This window comes from Danio aesculapii, chromosome 17 (assembly GCF_903798145.1).
Source record: "Danio aesculapii chromosome 17, fDanAes4.1, whole genome shotgun sequence".
NCBI classification, from domain to species: domain Eukaryota; kingdom Metazoa; phylum Chordata; class Actinopteri; order Cypriniformes; family Danionidae; genus Danio; species Danio aesculapii.
Window position 1 is genome coordinate 7974542 of NC_079451.1, and position 18542 is coordinate 7993083.

Genomic DNA, 18542 nt, shown 5'->3' on the forward strand with positions numbered 1-18542 from the left:
GTAGGCATGGGCCGGTAAAGTTCTGACGGTATGATAACCTCGCGTAAAAATAATACATTTCACGATATGACAGTATTTTAATACTGCCTCTAAAATATGTTCTTTTTTTTAAATAATCTGGGTAAAAAACATGGTATATCTATTTTTCTCAACATTTCAAATATTTCAAAACAATAAATGTCGGCAAAGATTAAATGACTTCTGCTGTCTTAATTACTTTCAAAAATACAGATTTTTTTCAACTTGAAATATCTTTGGATATAAGTAAGCCTCTGCACTGTTCAGCTCTACAGCATGCTGGATGTTGGTTTATATTTGTTTTTCAGATGTTTCCAGTGACTAGACTTTTCTGACAGGGTATTCGAATGTCAGTATGTTGTGGGACTGCTATACAGGAGTTATTATTATGGATTATAGATCGTGAAATTTTTTAAAGCATGACGGTAAAACATGAACGCGGTTATAGATATATTAAAACATAAGCTTGTTTGTTGTAAAAATTTGTAATAATGAAATATAAAAAATACTAATTTGTGTATCTCCTTAATTCCGGGTGCAGCTGTGGCTGGTGTATTCTGGGAAATTTTCTTACCCCTTGGTTTCAAGTGTGGTCCTGAAAAATCTTCGTTCAAAGGGCTATTTCACCTCTTCCCCTTAGCCCTTCAAGCTAAAGAGAATTTGGACACCCCTACCCCTTGATATGAATGCGCAAAACGAGGGGTAGGGGTAAGGGGAAGGGCTAAGGGGTAGAATTGGGATTGGGCCTTAATTTAAATGGTTCCAGGTCCAAGTTCACTGCCATGTGGTGTCCTTTATTAAATTACTTCCAAAGTCAAATGTAATTGTAAGTGGACAAAATGAGGCTGATGCTGTCAAGTTTTGCTTGTGTTCCACTGATGTTTACATTTTTTAAATGCTGGGTTCCACACAATCGATTTGTGTTGGGACAACATGAAGGAATTAAGTTAACTTATTGGTTTTTACAAATTTAAGTGGATTGAACATAAAACATTTAAGCTGTCCCAAAACAAATAAAAAATCTCATGAAAATAATATATCCATACAGAAAATGTATTTTTAATTTATACTTCAATTCTTGCATGTTTTGCAACAGATAAATGCAGCCTTGCTTTATGACTAAAGCATACCTGTCAACCCTGTGTTTTGGAATTATTTAATAATAACTTACTAGTTGGGTTAAATATTTGGTGCTTTGTTGGTTATTTTTAACGTTTATTGGGTTATTTATTTAATACTCAACCAGTTGGGTTAAAATTTCAACAGTCAACTAAATTAACTGACACAGAAGAGCTGTATTATTATGCGTACATAATGTTGTTTTTTGCGTTATAAAGTTCATTTAAGCTCTAACACAATAATGTTGTTGTTTTATGTCCTGTGTCATGTGTTTTATCCGTTTCATTATCACTCTTAATTGTTGTTGATACAAATGTGCACATCATAGCCGATTAATTAACGGATAAAAATGCTTAAGTATCTGAAACTTAAAATGTAATTGAAATAAAGCATTTCAATATTTTTGAAAAACTGTGTGTTATTTTTTCACACACTAGTAGTAGTAGTAATAGTAGAAATTGTAATACCCATAGGCGTTCTGGTCTAAAAAGGAGGCGTGTTGAGGCGCATTGCTGAGGCGCATTGCCATTTTGAGGAACTTAATAGACTGTTCAATAGATCAGATCAAAGCTGGTCTATTGTCCAGCGCAGAGCACGTAAGTTGTGCGCCTCGCTTACACATTGCTTAATACACACAGGATGTACAGCAATACACAAATATCTTTACAAATAAAAAAGAATTAAAGGATTAAAATATTAAAAAATTATAATTATAGATTATATTACTTCATAATTTGCTTTTATATTATAGCAGTATTATTTATCATATGCATATTTATATTTTGTTCTTTAAAAAAACAAGTTTAGATTTGTCCACCTGTCAGTTTTAGACCATATGGGTCATAGCAGGTGTATATGGATATAACTCCATATATTTGCTGGAAATTAGAACTGAATTTAGAAATAGTTTTGAAAACAAATATTTGTGCTTGACAAACAAAATTAATTATGTAGGGTAATAGATATCTGTGCGTACAAGAAGTTTCCTATCCACTAGAGTGAAAGCGAAAGTAAAAAATTAAGAGGCTCATCTCTCATTCTGGCACTGTAGATGCTCTGTTTAACTGTTTTCCTCTTGAGTGAAGGTTCAGTTTTTCCACTTACAAAGTCCACCATGTAAATAGCAAATATGTCCGCTATAGCGGCGCAACTGGCTCTTAAAGGGATGTGGGAGATGAGACTCTGTTTATTCTCAAAACACATCTATAACTCATTAAGAGAATAAGCTCAACCCTGTTAGACCATGCGCCACGGCGCAAAGCTGATTTTTCCATCCTTAAAATAGCAAAAGTGGATTCTGACACGTCCTTAATGTGTTTCCGCCCTGCGCTTTGGACTTTGCGCATAGATCATCAAAATAGAGCCCTAAGTGGTGAAAGCACCCTCAGCCTTTAAATTGCATTTTAAGCTGCATACTAGTATCTTGAAAATATTTAGTCAATATTATTTACTGTCATCATGGCAAAGATAAAATAAATCAGTTATTAGAAATAAGTTATTATAACTATTATGTTTAGAAATGTGCTGAAAAAATCTTCTCTCCGTTAAACAGAAATTAGCGGGGGAATATACAGAGTGGGTAATAATTCAGGAGGGCTAATAATTCAGACCTCAACTGTATATATGAACAGTAACAATAAATATTTGTGTTGTACTCCCAAACGTACCTCTAAACTGTGGCATAATATCATTTTCGCTGTGAGTGGGCCAGGCTGGTTGATGTCTGGACTTGTCTCCTCGTTGGTCCGTCTTCTCGATGGGCACATTCGTAGGAGCGTAACTCTCTGTAATTATAACATCACAGACACAGAAGCACAATGAGAGAGAGAGAGAGAAGAGCGTGTGAGAGAAAAGTACACCATATAAAGTGTAACTACATTAAGAGGAGAGTTGCGAAGTGCTCCTTTCAGAACAAGCGGAATGGGGTCAGTGTGAAATTGCGGGTCGTCGGCTAATTAAAAGCTCATCTTCAGAGCTGCGGTCTTGGAGTGGGAGAAAGCACCGAAGGGTGAGTGATTACCCAGAATGCACACGACACTACTCTCAACCCCCTCATTGATCTCAAGCCAAGTGACACAGCAATAAAGAAGGCCGTGATCAATGACATTATCTCCCAAATGCAAAGAGAGCTAATTTAGCCTCTGTCCAACTCCGACTTAATCAATCCTTTTAAATGATTCATCTCAACGAGTCCGTATTTAGACGAAAGACCCATTCAATTAGAGAGAATGTTCTAAGTAAACACTGCTTTATGAGAGCCAGACAGAGATGAGAGAGACAAGCAGATTAAGAGAGGGAGAGAGTGTGTGAAAAACGGGAGAGAGACAAAATACAGACAGCAAATGCAGGGTGCTTGAATTAGAGATACTGGTATTTATTCATTGTGAAGAAGGCTCTAGTTGTTTTCATCCTGTTTAGTTCATAAAGGGAAAAAAAGAGCATAGAATTAGGAAATGAAGCAGGATTAAAGGGATAGTTTACCCTGAAAACTAACATTAACTCATTATCAAAACCTGGTTTATACTTGCAAAATACTTCGCTTGAGTTTTGTGGCGAGTGTGATGTCATCGCTGTGTTTGCGGAGGTTCGATTTGGATGCGCACGACATGATTTCGGCTGGCGGAGCGCATTATTATTTTTTTTTATTTAAGACTCGAGCGAACAGTGTGCACAGTGCTGCAATTCATTGAGTAGAATATGAAACACTTTGAAGAGATTTTGCCTGAAACAGTATGACTGTTCAGACATCTTCATGATCCATGATCATAGAGATAACCAGATGACCAATAATTCTTGGCTAGAAATTGCACAGCCGTGGGAAAGACAGTTTTGTAAAAGTTTGGAAAAACCTGAGGGATAAGTTTGTTAAAGACAAAAGAGGCCATGGCAAAAGTGGAGACCCACAATTACTGAAATATGTTTTTCATTAGAAAATTGTTGAATTAAAAACAATTTAATAGTTACAAAACTATAATTAAGGAACAATTATTTCTTTGATAACTGGAAAGGAATATTTGAACCTATCGGTTTACAATATACTGATGCCCTGTTTTTCTAGGCTTTATTTGTGATAATGGTGAGGAATGCCGGACCATTATCAACTTTTTAGCATAAGAAGAGGACAGAAACTATCCAGGCAGTAATGTGTCAATTGTGGAGCGGGCTAAATCTAAAAAAAAAACATCTGTATTTTTAAATAAGTGTACTTTTTGGTTTTTCTTCTTGCCATATAAAAACATATATTTGTAGAGCAACCCATGTTCTGTTGTCATTATATTTTAATAAACTTTAATAGGTAAAACTGTCCAAGATTTGAACTAAAGCAAGTGATGCATCAAAACTTGATAACAAAAATGTTTCAGCAATGATATAGTTTTTTTTATATATAAAAAAAATTTAATCAGCAGTAATTTCAGTGACAGATCTTGAATCTATGTCCATCCTAATGGACAGACATATTGAAAAAATCTTGATCTAAACTTGCAATGTTACAAAGGATTTTAAACTTTAATTAGTAAGGGCAATCCTTCTTTTTTCATACAATCTATGAAATATTGGCAAACATATCAATAAATCTGATTAAAAACATTGTAAATGTGGCTTATGTCTGTGTCTGGAGTGAAGTGATGTCATGCTGCTTTTCAGTGTAATGGATTTTTCTTCAAATTACAACATGCCGAGCCTTACTGCCTTTGAATTAGAGTAAATGCTTAGGAATCACAAAAAACACGGGCTGACATGTGATTTCCACTGAATGGACACCGGGTCCGAAGGGGTTAATTCTTTGAAACTTTTAGTTAAACTTAGCTTAACTACAGGGCAACAAGAGTTCAGTTCTGCTTAAAGTATCTGGCATAAGAATCAAAGTATATGTTATGCCTTAAAGTATCATAAGGCATAACACATAAGAATCCTAAATGTAGTTGGATACTTAAGCCATGCTTAAATTCATGAATATGAAAAATGCATGAACTGCATCGCATTAAAGAAAGAAGGACAGCACAGGAAGAATTTCAAGCAAGAACACCTTTGTTAAAAAGTTAGTTCACCCCCAAAATGAAAATTGTTCTTACGAATTTCTCGGTATCATGTCATTCAAACCTCTTGAGACCTTTGTTCATCATCGTACCACAAAACAAGATATTTTAGATGAAATTCGGGAGCTCTCTCAGACAGCAATGGTCCCGAGATGTTCAAAGTCCAGAAGAGGAACCAAAAACATTGACATTAATGCTGCGTCCCAATTCGCATACTTATACAACGCCCAAAAAGTATGTACTTCTTTTCGTGAAGGAAAAGTATATGCTTTTGAGTGTGCAACAGAAGAGTATGCAAGCTTAGGACATACTGCTGCCTCGTTAACAGATCGTTATGTTGCTTAGTAACGTCCCTTGTCAATCATCCCGATACATCTTGCACATTTCTTTCATATTTAATTAACTACTTTATTTGAGAATCAGCAACAGGTTAATCTGCCATTCGTGAGTCTTTCGTGCAGAGAAATCTCCTCAGGTCGTTAGATAATTATGCATTCAGACGTTAATGTCTAAAGATATCTTGATATAAGGCCACATTGTTGTTGCATATGAAATAACAATTCCAGTACATGGAAAATATATTCCAGTTGATAAGATATTAATCATAATCATTCAAACAACTTTACAGAAGCCTCTGCACTTGACGGTTGGTCTTGCCGGTTCAACATGTTTGTAGTTTATTTACACTTTTGACCCGAGTTTGTAGTTCAAATCAAATTCACGTCCAACACGCATTGTATTGTGGGAAATATTAGCGGTTAAGAGTATGGATGCTTCTACACTTCAAATCTTTGGAAATAGTAAACCATCCGGGAACCTTTGGCATACTCTTTTTAACATACTACGATTTGGGACATACTAATTCCATATTTGAATACTATTAGGACGGATTAGTATGTGAATTGGGACCCAGGAATAATATGACTTCAGTGATTCAACTGGAATCTATAAGAATTCTTTTTGTGCTTTGTTTTGCCTGTTTTTGGCATCAGATCTGGCAATATGAGAATATTTACAATTGCGCTGCTGAGTCTATTGACAATATGTTGTATTGCCCATAGTAAACACACACCCGATGAACTGATGACGAAGAGAAGACAAAGGTAAACAAAGTAAATTTTACAGTTTTTTTTGTGCTAAACTGTTCTTTGAGCTTGTATGATCACAGTCGAACTACTAAAGTCACATGGAAGGTTTTGATGGTGTTTTTGGTTCATTTTCAAGACTTTTAATGTCTCTGTTGCTGTCTATGAAGCATCAGACAGCTTATTTGAAAGCCTTCATTTGTCTTCCAACCCAGCAGGCCCACAACGTCATAAGACCTTAATATTAGGTTAGATTTAGGTTGTGATGTCAGGTAACCAAATTCGATGTCTAGTCAGCGTCTAAGGACAAAATTGCTTTTTAAGTCCAATAATGATGTTAAGTAACGTTGATATTAGGTTGATTTTAGATTGTGTGGGAAAGTGATCAAAATCCAACGTTGAGCCAACATCTTAAGCCAATGTCATATTGATGTCAAATACCGAAATTTATTTGTAGGGTATGGCAACCAAGATCCAACGTCTGATAGACGTCATAGTGGTCGACGCAACGTCAAACTGCAACATCCTAAGACATTGATATTTGGTTGTTTTTAGATTGCATTTGAAAGTGAACAATCTGAAAAACAAACTAGTTATTTACAACAGAATTTTTATTTGGGTGAACTAACCCTTTAAATTACAAAGCTGACTAAATCTGGGAGAGGTCGAGCATTATGTACGCAGCCTCCTGGTTAAATATTTTGTCTCGGCAATGAAACTCAAAATAAGCCTTTTTGGAGGGCACTGTACTGTAAACCAGCAATGTGTTTACCACACAGATTGACCGTCCCGTCCTTCAATCTGTTCTACTCTGATCATCTGATCTAATCTCAATGTGAACACGCATCGCATAAGCCCTGACCTGGACACATGGGGCAGCAGCTGCCCTCCACAGTGAGCGGCTGATGGCAGGGTAAAGCAGGACAGCTGACAGTCGAACACAGGGTCTGGCCTTGCAGGCAGTAAGCAGTGAGTGCAGCTGTCAATGTCCCATCGCTCCTCGTCCATGTATGTCTTCCCGTTGAAATGACACACAGCCCTTGGCGTAGCATCTGGTGAGGAGGTATGAGAAACACTCTAGTCAGTCATATCATAAGGCAACTCAATTGACCTATCAGTAAGCTCCTCCCCTAAAATGCATATGAACCAGTGGAGTATTATTTGCAAGGGGGTTTTAGGTTTTAGTGCCAAAGAGAAACATTCTAAGATTAGTTTGATAGGGGTTTAATCCACTAAAACAGTGTTTCTCAACCATGTTCCTGGAGGACCACCAACATTGCATGTTTTGGATGTCTCTCTTGTCTGTCACACACCCATTACAGGTCTTTCAGTTTCTGCTAATGATCTGATTCAGGTGTGTTTGGTGAAGGAGACATGGAAATGTGCAGAGCTGGTGGTCCTCCAGGGACATGGTTGAGAAACACTGCACTAAAAAGTTTAAAACAATATACCTGGGGTACTTATAACACTGATTTCTGGTATCCTGAGGATGGGAAATCATTTATTTTATTAATTTTCCACAGCAGAAAAAGACAACATATTCAACCATATCAATATCAGGGTTTAAGACTATTATGAATACAATTTCACACTGGCTTTATAATAAATAGATTTTTAATTGTGCTTGATTTAAAGACTTTAAACAAATGTTTATATAAGAAAAATAATCAAACCATATTGGAAAATATAATTAATGAATAAAACATTTGTTAAATCTTTGATTAAGATTTATTGTTTGTGATTGGATGGGTGTTAGTCCTATTAGGTAGCTTTAAATGGTGACCGGTTTAAAATGATTTAAGACCTACAACAATATTTCCGTGAATTTAATAATTTTTAAGGCCTAAAATCATTTTTTTTTTTAATTTTAAGAAATTTTAAGAGTGTTTAAGACCCAGTGGACACCCTGATTATTCAACAACAGCATATGTACGTATTTAACTCTGCTAACGTCAATGTTCTATGTAATTTTTATGTGTTAACAAAGCCTTAACCTCAGTTAAGTTAGCCAGCTCAAAATAAGATTAGCAAACCTGCACCTATCAGTGCCATCCATATTAATCTGAATAATGTATAGTTCAATCTTACCCTGCTATACATAAATAGTGTTGATCCTGGAAGTTTTGATCTGTGACCATAACGACCATACCCTGATGCTTATCTTGCTTGCATTGTGATCTGTAAACCCTTGCTTCCAAATTAATCTTGTTATCCTCAATATTTATTTTAAAGATGCCATAGGATGCTTGTTGAAAAACTAAAGTGGTAGAGCAGTGTTTTTCTATTTTAGCTAGAAAGAGTGAGTGAGCTATCTTTATGCCTAATCCTAGTTAACCTTGTAACCTTAGAGAGTTGTGGATGAACTATAGGCTACATTATAATTATACTCAACAAAAGGGGCAGACTGAGATGTATTGTGTTGGTTAAACATAACATTAACTTATATAAAAACACAGACAGGACCTAACATCAACCTCTGTCTTAACAAATCAGTTATATACATAAGTTTAGTGCTGTTTTTTCACTCTAGAAAAAATCCCAGGAACTGCTGAATGATATGACCGGATGCATAAATGTGCATTAAACAAATAATATTCAGCAATTTGCTTGCATTTGTTACCTCATTACAAAAATATGCAGCAAATTTCCCAATATACACATTAAACTATCAAAGGATACAAATGAACAGACCTTATGCTTCTTTAGGATGACACTGAATAAACTTATGTAATAATATATACTATAGGTATCCTGTGGTTTAATAATATCCTGTATAATAGTAATATAATAATAAACCATATATCTTGCATCGTATTTAAATATTGTTGTAATCTCACTGGGGAAACATTGCAGCCAATCAAATTCTACGTGGGGTGTGCATATTAATAATCCTGTGTGATTCATGAGTCTGTGTTTTGTCTGACTGGCTTGTTTTTCACCAGAATTTTATACTGACAGGATCTACATGAGATTGGGGAAACAATGGCATTTGAGGCTCACTGTACACTATGTCATTTCCATGTACTAAGCTCTTATTATTCAGCGATGTCTATGTATTTTCAAAAGTTCAATCTATGGCAACTTTAAAATCTTTGATACCGTATATCCCCCAAAGTCCCCCCTAAATGCTTCCTGTCATCCTTCTGTTTTCAAAATGTATCAAAATCATTCTGGGACAAGGTTTTCACAATGACAGCTGACATTTTAAGATGGTTAACAACTGTATTTGTTTGACTAAGTAAGCAACTAGACCTGTCACAATAATCAATATATCAATGTATTGCACAACACATGGACATGACTTTTGGTGATGTAATATACATCGCCCATACATAAAAACAACAACAACATTTTAGCTGATTGTGTAACATCTCTATCTCTATTGGACCTGTCAGTGTCAGTATGGTTAAAAACACTTTAGTATTTACTATGAATTACTATAGTATATTTTCATTTGGATGTCTGACAACTGAAAATAGATCTGGTAGAGCAGTGGTTCCCACCCATTTTTTAACTGAGACCCCAGTTTCCCCTCCACATTTTATGATATTATCACTCGTTTGCAGTAAGGATGACAAAAATGTTGCTTTCAACCTAGCGGTATGTTTATTACTATATCTAGATATGTTTATGCACAAATAATTGCCTAATGTAAAATACAAAAGCAAAAACATCAGTAGGCCATTTGTAACTGAAAAACGTAAGCTTTTGATCTTTAAATTAGCCCTATTTGAAATTCAATAATAAATATCAGTATCACACTGGTGTATAAAGGGGAAAAAATAATTACAATTTACTGCTCGCATGTTATTAGTTATGCTTTATCAATCAGTGTGAGGACCGCTGCTGGCAGTGAGTAATAATTTGGTCAATACGTGGAGAGATCTCAGGGCAAGACGCATATCACGAAGCTGATCCCTCTCGTCTTCTGACAATGTTGCGATGTGAATGTTTGAACATAATATTTTATAATGGTATCTTGGCCAGTTGTTTTGATTTATCTTTTCCAAATAATTCCTTGACCAATCTTTGTTGCACATGGCAAAATCAAAGTTTCTGCAATGGTATTCCTTTTCATCGCAGTGGGTTTTACAGCTACTGTGTACAATATTGTAAAAGTTTTTCGAGAAAATGGAATAAAACCATAGTTCAGGTAACTATCTTGGTATTTCCTGAATTTCGTGTTTCCAGTGTTGCTTGGGTAATTACTAATAGGCTGCTGAAGGTGAATCAGTGAGACTATGTTTATTTGTGGAAGTAAACATAGTCTCACCATTTTTTGACATTGTTTTTCAGCCAGGGGATAAAATGAACTAAGGCAACATGAACGTTCCCCTAATTGTCCACTGCTAAAATATTTTTAAAAATATGACACAACCCGCCCACAGAGCATGCTAAGGCCCCCTTGTGGGCGGGGATTCCCCTGTTGGGAACTGCTGTGGTAGAGGCAGGGCTTGACATTAAGACCCACCAACCCAGCCAAATGGCGGGTAGATCTCAGCTCTGGCGGGTAATACAGCCGCTTCCACTAGCCACTTTGGCTGGTTGGAAATAATTTTAAATCGTAGTTTTCTTAAAGCAGGGTGTGACAATAAGGGATGGCCCAATATGCGTGCAAATGTGATCTCAGAATCGAGAAGCAGCACAACTGACAAAAATAAGAAAGCAGGTGAATACCTTTTGAGAGGATGGACAGGTGATGTGATGCGGGCGACTGTTAAAAATCGCGCACGCGCTTCAGTTTACTTGCGTGAAACTGTAGTGGAAACGCAACTGGTGCGATCGGTTCTCTTTGAAATAGACTAGACAAAAAGCGATGATCGTGCACCCACAGTCCTGCTGCTTTCAAGAGCTCAAGATTGGAAAACAAAATATATATCCTATTGTAAGCAGCAGCAGTCACTGCTTTCATTTGAATTATTCTCTGAACAGATTATTAACAGGCCTAACATTAACCGTGTGCACGTTATCATCCTTTCATTATCACTTAAGGTATGTTTTTACCTGCTTTCTTTTGCTTACATTTATTTTTGTTAATATAGTTTAATTATCAACCTTTACAATAACATTGCTTTAATATGAGATTAACTCCATTTATGTGTAGTAACTGCTGATCTGGGACCTTTAGCCTGGACAGATTACTGTGCATATGTTAAATACATGACAATAGATCTTTTTAAATGTCAATTTTTAAAAAAAGAAAGGTTTTGTTGAATAAAAAGTGCATGTATGCAGCTATATTTGCTTGTTTTGACACATTTAAAATGTGTGGCTAAGAAACAACTATTTCTTTTGGTGTGGTCAGAGATAAATTTGGTAAATCCTTAATTTTGAGCCCTAAAAAGTCATGTTAAATAAAAAACTAATTGCAATGCGACACAAACCATTTGCTCAAGCACAGTGAGCAAGCTCATACACAGCACACACAAAAAGTGAATTGAATGAGGAGGCATGTGGACATAACACAAAATCTAAATCAAGTAGTAGGTACTTGGTGAAGTAGGTAGTACAGCAAGAAGGTCGCTGGTTCGAGCCTCGGCTGGGTCAGTTGGCGTTTCTGTGCGGAGTTTGCATGTTCTCCCTGTGTTCGCGTGGGTTTCCTCCGGGTGCTCCGGTTTCCCCCACAGTCCAAAGACATGTGGTATAGGTGAATTGGGTTGGCTAAATTGTCCGTAGTGTATGTGTGTAAATGCAAGAGTGTATGGATGTTTCCCAGAGATGGGTTGCAGCTGGAAGGGCATTCGCTGCGTAAAACATATGCTGGATAAGTTGGCGGTTCATTCCGCTGTGGCGACCCCGGATTAATAAAGGGACTAAGCCGAAAAGAAAATGAATGAATGAATATCACATTTATTCATATAAAATATATATTCAAAACAACAAAATTGTGGCTAGTGACAATGGCAAGTGGCTAGTAATGTTGGAAATCTACTAGCCACAGTGGCTGGTGATAAAAAAAGTTAAGGTCAAGCCCTGGGTAGTGGATATCGCAGACTCTGTTATGGTTTATCTTTCACTTCGTTGTCGTTGTCACATTCTGATTCCAATGCCTAATTATTAAATTCTTAAAATATTATAATTAAGTGAGATATTCTTAAGAATAAAATATTATGTGTTCTTGGGGGAGAGTACCTGCCTTGTGATGATATTATATAGTCATTCTGGCCTTATACCGCATAATGAGTGGCATAGAACGGTCTTAAAATGACAATAATAATTCTTATCGCAATATATTTTGGAGCAATACATTGTACAAAAAAAACAGATATCGTGACAGGCCTATAAGTAACAGTAACTAAGTGAGTGGGGCTTATCGATGGGCTAATTCGGTTGTTGGATCATGGGGACACATTTACATACCTAGACAGTATGGACAGCACTGGCCCTTTCTGAGTACGGGTCGAGCACAGTTGACCGGTGGGCAGGACTCAGAGAAGCAGCTGATGGCTCCGTCTAGACACACACAGCTGGAGCAGACGTTGGGCTTCCAGGACTCGGCCGCCAGGAAGATATCGCCATCCTCATTTCTGCAGTAGCTGGGCATGCTGTCATTACTTGGTGTCTGAGGGGTGACTGGATCATCTGGAGAAAGACACACATCAGCCTTTATTTACTATAGAGTTGTTAAAGGTTCCATGAAATGAAAATAAAGTTTTTTAGATGTTAGTATCAGTATTGGTTGTTTTTAGGATATCTATAAGGTAGTGTGCACCAAAACAATGACAAAATTCATGTTTAGGAAATACAAAATTGATATGAACATCTAAAGCTTGTAATCTGTCACTAAAGAAATTAATGGTTTTATTCACGTCCCCTCATACTTGAGTTTCTCATTAAATCGTGACCAATCAAATGCTCTCTAGTAACAGACATTCTCTGTCCCCTACAAGACGCTTCAAATTTGATGAGCTTGAGCTCAACCACTCTCACTGGGGGAGCGGCAATAAAACAAAATGCTATTGGCTGTTTTTTAAAAGAGGAGGAGCTACTGTAAGATCTTACGTCAAATATCAAATTAAAAATACACATTTCAAAGCACTTCATGGGACCTTAATAGGCATAATTCACTTAAAAAGATAATTCTGGAACCATTTGCTCACCAAAATTATGTTTCAAAACTAATTTATTTTGTTTATTTTATTTATTTATTTTTCATAATTTTTAATTTAATTTATTTATTCTGTATTTATTTAGTTTGTTTATTTTATTAATTAATTTATTTATTTATACATTTTTATTTATTTATTTATTTTGTTTATTGTATTTCTTTCTTTATTTTATTTATTTACTTTTGATATTTTTTTATTTTATTTATTTATTATTTATTTAGTTTGATTATTTTATTTATTTATTTAGAATTTTTCATTTTTTAATTTTAAATTTATTTATTTTTTATTTGTTAATTTATTTATTTTTTAAATTTAATTGTTTATTTATTCATTATTTATTTATTATTAGTTTTATTTATTTATTTATGTTATTTATTTATATATATTTTTATTTTTCTATTTTATTTTTATTTATTTATTTATTTATTATTATTTTAATCATTTTTTATTAAATTTTATTTATTTTGATTTATTTATTTATTTATTTACTGTTTATTTATTATTATTTTAATTCATTATTTATTTTGTAATTTATTTATTCATTTATTTTATTTAATTAATTAATTAATTTTTTTATTATTATTTTCATTTATTTATTTATTCTGGTCAACACAAAAGTTGATATTTTGAAGCATTTTGAAGCATATTAAGCAACTGCTGGTTCTTGTTTACTTTCAGACTATGGAGAACAAAAAAATACTATGGAAGTTAAGGTGAACCAGATAAAATTTTTTTAAAATATATTCAGTCTTGAGCAGAAGACAGAAATTCTTAGAGACAGAATTGTAATTTTTGAACTACCCCTTTTTAAAACACAAAAAAGTTGAACTTCCAACTAAACCTCTAACTGACAACCTACTTTGACTAAAACACAAATGACTCAAGCTCAAACAATCTGAGCTTGAAACAAATCTACATCTCTCCCTCGTTTCATTTAGAAACTTGATTGTTGGGAACATTTTCAACAGCAAAAGAAAGTTTGCTGAAACATCCTTTGAAATGTGCATCCGTTATATTTCCTTTGTCATCTTCAGCTCCGAGTGTTGATCACGCACTCCTGAGTCATGCAGTATTCATCATTTCCACCAAACGCATGCATTATGCACAGTCACTTTTAGTTAACTTTCCTCCCTTCATAGGTGTCACATGCCTCTACGCTCCAAAAGTTCTCACAATAATGTAACTTTTAAATAAATAAAGCCTTTGCGGCTCCCTTGATTCTACTTGTACAACATCCAAATATCACAGCTACTTTCCATGACCTCTTTTTGTCAGCTTTGAAACTGAAAGGTCTCCTGAAGTGCCTTGAAATGCGCAACTTTGTTCAGATGTGCAATGTAATTTCAACTGAAGCTTGAAGGTGGGAGATATTGAGAAGCTCCTCCCCTTTTTAAAACAGCCAATAGCATTTCATGTAAGTCACAGCTTAAGTCTTTGAGCTAAAGTTGGTGTGACATTTATGTGAAACTAGAAAAGTTCGTAGACAAACTTTATAGTGTCTTGAGAAAGCCTAGTCTGAAAATTTGAAATAGTTTTAAATTTTAATTACCTGAAGTAGCTTGAAGCAGTTGGCATAGATAGATACGTACAGTGCATATATCTTAGCATGTTTCTAGTATGGATTGGCATGATTCTAGTTAGGCAGTTGATAGGGGGTTCAAAGTGGTTGCTAAGGTGTTGCTAAGTGGTTGCTAGGATGTTCGTAATGGTTGCTAGGGTGTTCTGAATGGTTCCTTAGGATATCTAGACGGTTGCTAGGGTGTTCTGAGTGGTTGCTAGGCAGTTGCTAAGGCATTGCTAGGGTGTTTTGACTGGATGATAAGGTGTTGCTAGGCGGTTGCTAGGTTGCAGAGGCGTTGCTAGGTGGTTGCTAGGCAGTTGCTTGGTTGTTCTGAGTGGTTGCTAAGGCATTGCTAGTTGGTTGCTAGGGTTTTCTAGGTGATTGCTAAGATGTTGCTAGGCGGTTGTTAAGGTGTTTTGAGTGGTTGCTAAGGCGTTGTTAGGGTGTTCTAAGTAGTTGCTAAGGCGTTGCTAGGGTGCTCTGATGGGTTGCTAAGGTATTGCTAGGTGGTTGCTATGATGTTCAAGGTGGTTGCTAAGGAATTGCTAGGTGGTTGCTAGGGTGTTTCAGGTGGTTACTAAGGCGTTGATAGGTGGTTGCTAGGGTGTTTTATGTGGTTGCTAAGATGTTGCTAGGCAAGAGCTAGGGTGTTCTGAGTGGTTGCTAAGGCGTTGCTTAGGTGGTTGCTAGGGTGTTCTAAGTGCTTGCTAAGGCATTGCTAGGCAGTCGTTAAATTGTTTTGAGTGGTTGCTAAGGCATTGCTAGGTAGTTGCTAAGGTGTTGCTGGGCGGTTGCTAAGGTGTTCTAGGTCGTTGCTAAGGTGTTGCTAGGGTGTTCTGATTGGTTGCTAAGGTGTTAGTAGGTGGACGCTAAGGTGTTGCTAGGTGGTTGCTAAGGTGTTGCAAGGTGGCTGCTAGGGCATTGCTAGGTGGTTGCTTAGGTGTTGCTAGGTTGTTGCTAGGTGGTTACTAAGGTGTTCTGAGTAGTTGCTAGGCAGTTACTAACATAAATTAGCATGGTTCTAGAACGAATCAGCATGTTGTTAGCATGTTTCAAGCACAAATTTGCATTTTGTTAGCATGGTACTAGCATAAACATGTTGTTAGCATGAATTTTATATGAATTAGCACATAGCAAGTATGTTTATAGTATGAATTAGCATTGAATTAGCTAGTATGATTAGTATGTTTGTTAGTATGTTTCTAGTATGATACTCTAGTATATATTGTATCTAGTATAGTTGTTAGCACGAATTGGTATGTTGTGAGTATGTCTAATGTTAAGTCAATGGCATTTTTTTACAATGGAAGTCTATTGGACAGTTGCTAGGGTGCCGTAAGTGGTTGCTAGGGTGTGACTAGAAAGTTGAAAGGTCATCAGTGATTGGCAGATCGGTAGTCTGTGTTAAATGAGCTCAACCTTAAGTCTGCATGACAGTCTGGGCACAAAGTTATGAGGTCACAAAGTTCGGTCCAATTTTAAGTCAATGGGATTTATCTGAATTTTCTGGGACAGTGTTCGGAAAACCAATCAATTGGAAAAAGATATAGCAACATAATTCAGTATAGTTTGGAGGTTTAGAGTGAGTTTGGTGGTTTTAGGAGGAGATGCATTCTTAAAATAGTCTAAGAGGAAGAGGAAGAATATTGAGTTTATGTAGTATGACAGTATGTTGGCTTTCTCAAGCCAGCATAACTAGATTTCATTCACCCCAATAATAAGAATTTACACCATCTGAATCATTTATTACCTACAATATATTAAGTAGTGCATTTTGTACCACTTGACCATATAGAAAAAGTGTAGTTTTGAACGTCTTAGTTGCCTGTATTCTGACTGTGTAGGGTTCCTCCTTTCATTCTTATTAATATTAACAAAATGGAGTAGTTCACAACAGCCCTGTGCCAACTTTATATTTTCTGATGCCTTCAAGTTTTGGTGAACCCTCAGTATGAATGCTGTTAGTATGTGATTGATTTCATTCATGTCTTCTAGAGGCTGAAGATTTTATGTACTAGAAATCATTTGATTGGTCAAAAAATAGTTGATTCTTATTGGCAGAAGTGAAAAGTGTTAAATGCTTATATCTTCTAAATGAGAGTTTTGTCCTGGTTTGGAACACGCCAGCTTAAAACCAAGCATTATAACTATAAATATAATTATATCTGATAAATATATTTGCGCCCACGTTGACAAATAATAATATCTGTTTATTTTTAGTTCATGCTTTTCATTTGGCATTACCCATTCTAACCTGAAGGTGCCCACTGTGTGTTTTGACCAGTGAATCCAGCTTGTGTAATCAATAATTATACAGTGTAGTAGTGGCATAAATACATGCATTATTTTCCTCAGCATTTGTAAAGGAGACAAAACGAAGATGCCAATACTAGCAATTAGATACCTGAGGCTCTATGTATTTTTTAAATTGCTCAGTCCCATACCGTGGTAAAGTTAGTTTGATGTTTGAAATTCTTTGGCCCTGTTATAGTTTGAGCCAAAACTACTTTAGATAGACATAAATATGTGCCCTTTATGTTGCACAAAGCTTAATTTCCCGATTAAAAAATAACAAATTAACCATATGAATAAATAAACTAATTCAATCATATGAAATTTTATAACAAAACCAGGACCAAAATGTTCAGAAAAACATCCTGGTTATTGCACAAGACTCTGTTTTTTTTAAATTAGCTCTTTATCTATTTTATAATATTTTCAAAATAACTTTTAATGTAAAAAATGTAATAATCATTTAAACTCTAACACAATTTGAGATGAAGAAATCAAATCAACTGTAAAAGTGTCTGAATATTATTCTCTATGATGCACAAGCTTTGATTTTTACAGTTAGCTCTGTTGTTTTTATATACAGTACTGAATCCATATTTTCAGCATATAAGAAATCAAATCAACTCTAAAACTTGTCTAAATATTATTCTATAAATATTAGACTATTATTGTCTAAATATTATTATAATATATATATTTTTTAAATCAAGAAATTAAGCCTTGTGCAACATAAAGGGCACATATTTAAGTCTCTGATGTAGTTTTGGCTCAAACTATAACAGGAGCAAAGAATATAACTGGTTTGAAACAGAATGTCTAATGAACGTCAAACGTCAAACTAACTTTACCACGGTATTTCACAGCGTGTAACCAATTGTTTCCATCATAGTCATTATCTTAATCATAATTTAATCCAGGGGTATTCAACCTTTTAGGACACACGCCCAATAATCAATTTACTCTAGTAAACATAAAAATCGTCATCATAACATCATACTCGAGTGCACGCCTTAATAGGTGCTGGCGACGATATGATCTAATCATATCTTAATCATCATCTAGTCAAGCAGAGTTTAGTCATTTATTAGCTGGGAAAAGTCTGAAAGTGATCCCAAAGATATAATTTCTCTCCATCTTTACCATTATAGTTTGGTATGAACTCTGCAGTTCACTGTAAATAGCGTTGGGTTCCACATAATTGCCTTCATGTTGTGCCAACACAAATCAATTAAGTTAATTTAATCATTATTACAAATTTAGGCGAATTGAACATAGAACAATTACATTGTCCCAAAAAAAACCTAACAGTTGTTGTATAACC

The 18542-nt window shown here is 35.4% G+C and overlaps 1 protein-coding gene across 2 annotated transcripts in view; it reads right to left on the bottom strand.

The window, feature by feature from the left end:
* crim1 (cysteine rich transmembrane BMP regulator 1 (chordin-like)) overlaps window positions 1-18542 on the bottom strand; it is a 313308-nt gene that overhangs the window by 30835 nt on the left and 263931 nt on the right. The window contains exons 13-15 of one of the 2 annotated variants that reach the window (XM_056477345.1): window positions 12620-12841; window positions 7122-7311; window positions 2798-2921 (exon numbers count right to left, since the gene is read on the bottom strand). In XM_056477345.1, the coding sequence (XP_056333320.1) occupies window positions 2825-2921; window positions 7122-7311; window positions 12620-12841 (509 nt within the window). In that variant the 3' untranslated portion in view covers window positions 2798-2824. Of the gene's footprint in view, window positions 1-2797; window positions 2922-7121; window positions 7312-12619; window positions 12842-18542 lie in introns of those variants that run through there. The other variant, XM_056477346.1, reaches the window with a different exon arrangement.